Here is a 5,423-nt window from a genome sequence, read left to right on the forward strand (position 1 = left end):
GGCATGCCAGAAGTTATTAAGTGGTCACTTCTTTGGTAACAAGAATAAGTAGGGGAGTCTCAGAAAAAAGGTTAATCAAGTAGTATAGGTTGCAGTGTCATGCAGGGTATCAATGTTTTTACTACATCTAGATGAAGAATTAGTGGATCGAGAATATGAATTGGACAGGAAAAACCATGCAAGCTAGGCAAAACGGTTGAGAAGAGTTGGGCCATGAAGTGGATGAAATCTTATGATAGCATAAGGCCATAACAAAGGATGTACGAGCGAGCATTCTATCTATGGGGAGCTCATATATGCAAAGGTAAACTCAAATGCCCTAAAAAGCATAGTGTAACCTAAAGCCTACCCACAGTGACTAGAACTTCAAGTTCTCCTATGATTTTAATTTACCAAATGATGCTTCAAAGTATGTCATTGTTGTCAAGGGAATTGATACATACAAAGTTAAGGAAAATAGGAAGTGATTCTTGGGAGAACATAAATTTGATATACCAAAGGATGCTTCGAACTACATCATTGTCAAGGGTATTGATACATATAAATTTAAGGCAAATAGGAATTGATTCTTGGGAGAACACATGTTTGATAAACTATACAATCTTATAGTGTCAAGAATTGTTGACCTCATATGAGTTGTGATACAAGGTCCTATGGCATAGCAAGAAAGAGCAACCTTGGTCTAAGGTCCTGTCTATCACAGAAGCACAATGGAGCGCATTGTTCCTCAATTTTGCATTTACATGCCAAGGAATGATTGAAAAGATGTTGCATGGTGTGGTGTTGTGCCGTCATGAGCATAATTATATAGGCGGAATTAGCATATAGCACTAGGTTGGGTCATCCTGGAGGGGATTTTAATGCGACAGCTATATAGCCTGAAGGCTAGTGTCAAAACCACGTAAGCTAGCGCTGCTTGTTGACCTCATTGTATCTTGGTAGACATCGGATATAGAGGTCGTAAGGGATTGAAGGTTTAAAATTAGTGGGATGTGGTGTGGATGGGGAGAGAGAGAGAGAGAGAGAGATGGATGGAGATGGAGATTTGACATTGGGGTATCAAAGAGAAAATTGGGGCATATGCCACATGGGGTAAAAGGAAGGGTTGACGAGGGAAGGCAAGGGGTGACTTTGGGTGTGTCTAATTGGAATTTGGCACGCACGAGAAGAGAGAAATAGAGGACAAGACACACACACACTCACTTTTTGAGAAATCAACCCACACACATTCTCACACTTGTAGGCTCATCACTCTCTCATTTCTATTTATATGTGCCCCTCATCCTCCCCACTTCACCCACAACCCTTACTTGCAGGCTGCAGCCTCAGCTCATATTCTTAGGGATTTCATACTTCTCATCTTCAATATCAGCCTCAGCTCATATTCATTGGGATTTCATACTTATCACTTACACTCTCCAACTCTATTTCGCTTCCACCACGTTTCACTTCACATAGCTCCCTTAGCTCTCACACTCTAGCCTTCCTTAATCATCTTTTTCCAAGTTAGCTCCCCATCGTCATCGTCTTCCTCAATCGGCTACTCCCAACTCACTACTTACCAGTCTAATAGCATCACCTCTTGCATTTCTTCTTTCCTGCTTGCCTCAATGGTCTGCTCTCTGCATGCAGCTGGCACTCGCACTCCTTGCATCACCCTGTTGCTTCCTTCTTTCCTTCCACCATTCATGCTTTGCTTAGCACCTCCAGGTTCATCGCCAGCTTTCTTACCAGCTTTCTCTCGCCAATTCTAGATTGCCATCTTGCCCATCTTTCCAATCCAGCATCCGCCTGCCCCTCAAAAATCCAGCTCCAACGCTACTCCGCAGTCTTTCGAATATGGGGTTCAAAACCTTCGGCCAGTTTTGCCTTCAGCTCCTTAAAGGTAGATGGATGGTCATCGTCGTCTCCTTCTACGTCATGTCCTTCGCTGGCGCAACCTACATCTTCAGCATCTACTCGGGCTCCATCAAAGAGGCGCTCCAATACGATCAGCAGACCATCGACACCCTCGGCTTCTTCAAAGATCTGGGAGCCAACGTAGGGATCATATCGGGTCTGCTAAACGAGGTTGCACCGGCTTGGACTGTTCTCACCGTGGGTGCCGGCATGAACCTGTTCGGCTATCTCATGATCTGGCTTGCTGTAACGAAGCGGATTGCTCGCCCTTCTATAGGGCAAATGTATCTGTATATGGCCGTGGGAGCAAATTCCCAGACCTTCGCCAACACAGGAGTGCTCGTTACTTGCGTGAAGAACTTCCCCCACAGCCGAGGCGTTGTGATCGGGCTCCTTAAGGGCTTCGTCGGTCTCAGCGGTGCCATCTTTGAGCAGGTCTACCGTGCCGTATATGGAGACAACGCCACCGGAGTTATCTTGCTCGTTGGATGGTTGCCATCCCTTGTCTCCCTCCTCTTCATGTTCTTCGTCCGAATCATGCCTCCCCAGATCGGCAAGAACGACGGCAAGCACTTCTTCTCGTTCCTCTACCTAGCGCTTCTGCTGGCTGGATTTTTGATGTTGATCATCGTCGTGGAAAACCAGGTGTCTCTTTCGTCTGTAACTTTCAAAGTCATGGGAGTCATAACCCTACTGCTGGTGGCTTCAAATGTGTTGATCGGAGCTCGAGCGGAGCTTGAGACATTTGATCCCGAACCGAAGATTACCTCTGATCATGGAAAGAAGCAGCAGAAAGGGGATCAAAAGAAGCATCCCTCGCAACTCAATGGAGCTGAGAGGAAGCTGGAAACAGCTTCTTCAGCTGAGGAGGTAGACGATAAGATGGTAAACACAGCTCTTCACGGCGCAAACGCTTCTCTCAACACCTCGGCTGCTTTCCAAGCCTCGACTCTGCCCAGCAATCGAGCTGATCAACATGGCATTCAGGACACGGAATCAAGCGATCAACTTGAGGCGCGAAAAGATGTAAAAGCCTCAGTGCGAGGCGCGGTGATGGTGGAAGCACAAAGCTGCAAGCCATTGCAGACAGAACCAGCTGCTCCACTGAATCTTCAGGCTCAAACTGAGAACAATTCTGCAAAAGCGCCTGCCAAAAGCATTGTGTCTTCATTCAAGCTTGCCACAAAGTCCTTCTTCTCCAACTGGCCCGAGAGAGGCGACGACTTCACCATCCCCCAAGCCTTACTGAGCTTCGATATGTGGATTCTCTTCGTGGCTACCACCTGCGGAGTCGGAGCTACGCTTACAGCCATCGATAATATGGGCCAAATCGGTGCTGCTCTTGGGTACTCCCAAGTCAGTGTGAACACATTTGTCGCCCTCATTAGCATCTGGAATTTCCTGGGTCGAGTGATTGCTGGTTTTTCCTCAGAAATACTCCTCCAGCGATACAGATTCCCAAGAACCCTCATGCTCACCATAGTCCTCGCCTTAGCTTGCGTTGGACACTTGCTCATTGCATTCCCGACGACCGGATCATTGTATATTTCCTCCATCCTTGTTGGCCTCTGCTTCGGAGCACAGTGGCCTGTTCTCTTCGCTGTGATCTCGGAGCTCTTTGGGCTAAAGTATTACGCAACTCTCTATAACTTGGGGGCTGTAGCCAGTCCTCTAGGATCTTACTTGCTTAATGTGAGAGTCGCAGGACACCTATATGATATCGAGGCTAGGAAGCAGGAAGCACAACTGCTCTCTAACACTAGATTAAGCCTGCATTCACCAGCTCATGCGCCAGCTCCGGCGAGCTCGGATCTGTCGTGCTTTGGGCCTCACTGCTTCCGCACCACGTTCCTTATTATGACTGCAGTGAGCCTTTCTGGGAGCTTCGTCTCGGCGATACTGGTGCTCCGCACAAGGAAGTTCTACAGCCAGGACATCTATGCCAAGTTCCACAAATCGGATGAGAAAGAGGAAGCGTCTATTCTAACCGAACCATCGCTGCAGCTGTAAATTATCATCTACCTGGACGCTAATCCATGGCCTCGTGTATTATACGCAGTGTCACTAGGTGACACGATACTTCCAATTGGCGGGCCCAATTGACAGATAAACCAAACACATATATGTGTCGTGTAGAAAGTTCTTCAAATCACGGATCCGGTCTCTACTGTCATTCCTACAAATTCCAGCCGGAAATTTTGGTTAACTTTTCTTATACACCAGACGTTCGTTAGAACATCTCCTCTCAACTCGACGGCAAAATCGCAACTCGCAGTGAGATGCTTGCTATTCCGATACGTCAATAATATGGCGTTTGTCTTCCTTGCCATTTAGATTACGGAATGCAATCACAGTGCATGCAGCAGACGCTTCCCCTTCCTGCATATCTCACTTACGGCTTTGAGACAAGTACAGTTCCGATTAACGATTCCTCCTAGATGCCCACACCTGGATACATCAATAGAATGAAATATAGAAAAAAACGAGATGTTTGCGACGTTATAAAGCTATATAAAACCTTTTCTCTTAAAAATATGAATATAACTCAGCAATTATATGTTGTGTGTAGAGATGCCTTTTAAGTCCTTTAATCCAACGCAAATCTTTTATAAATGGAAGTCTAGAACATCGTAATGAATAAGCTGACATTGAACTCCATGAATATATATTTCCATAGCATCGTTTTCATAAAGGCACCCAAAGCACAAAGTAGAGTTAAATTCTAGCATGTGACCTTTAGGTGGGTGGAGGATTTATCCCCACCTTTGGATGAGATCATGTTACCGATCTAAAACATGCACAATTTAAATTACAAGTGTCATGGAAAGGTGAAAATTACACAGACCCCACGTGAGGGCACAACAACTTAGCAAAAGATTAACTCGACAGATATAACTGACTAAATTCCAGTAGGACAATTGGCAAATTACCAACCCAAAAATGATAGCAGACTCAGTTACATAGAGACAAGTGTAAGTTTAACACTTGTTAATTTCAAAAATGACTACAATTACAACCAAAGTAACTTTATTTACAACCGAATAACCAGATATCTACCAATTATATCATGAGTTAATAACCAAAAACTGCATACATCCACAAATTTGGCACAACCACCAATACTACTTAGCAAGACCTCCAAACTCGATGCCATCGCTACCAAAAATCTGAAAAACACAATTTAAAAACTCGATGCCGCTCACCACCCCTATCAACACATGCCTCTTCACAAAAATATTGAACCTTAAAAGATAAAATCTTTATTTTCTTCTACCACAAAGTTTGTTACTTCATTTGCTGATGGAGTTCTTTCTTCAACCAAATTTGCCATGCCTTTCTTCTTTTCATTGCAAAACTTCTCATATTAATTGTTTTTGCCACAATACGTGCAAGGATTGATCCTATAGCAATCTTTTTCAAGATGATTGGTCTTTCCACAATGTTTGCATGCTTTGTAGTTGCAAACATCTTTTTCAAGATGATTGGTCTTTCCACAATGCTTGCATGCTTTGTACTTGCCCTTT

The 5,423-nt window shown here is 44.6% G+C and overlaps 1 protein-coding gene across 1 annotated transcript; it reads left to right on the plus strand.

The window, feature by feature from the left end:
• The first annotated feature begins 1,294 nt into the window (after positions 1 to 1,294).
• LOC147900050 (uncharacterized) lies at positions 1,295 to 4,347 on the plus strand. The gene has a single exon (XM_087377179.1). The coding sequence runs from the start codon at positions 1,840 to 1,842 to the stop codon at positions 3,907 to 3,909; it is 2,070 nt and encodes a 689-aa protein (XP_087233305.1). The 5' UTR covers positions 1,295 to 1,839; the 3' UTR covers positions 3,910 to 4,347.
• The last annotated feature ends 1,076 nt before the right edge of the window (positions 4,348 to 5,423 follow it).

The sequence above is a fragment of the Dipteris shenzhenensis genome, chromosome 7 (genome assembly GCF_047967505.1).
Source record: "Dipteris shenzhenensis isolate YYH24624 ecotype China chromosome 7, Dip_SZ_1.0, whole genome shotgun sequence".
NCBI classification, from domain to species: Eukaryota; Viridiplantae; Streptophyta; class Polypodiopsida; order Gleicheniales; family Dipteridaceae; genus Dipteris; species Dipteris shenzhenensis.

Excerpts from the sequence above, each read along its gene's own strand:
- LOC147900050 (XM_087377179.1), top strand. The coding sequence starts at position 1,840 with ATGGGGTTCAAAACCTTCGGCCAGTTTTGCCTTCAGCTCCTTAAAGGT.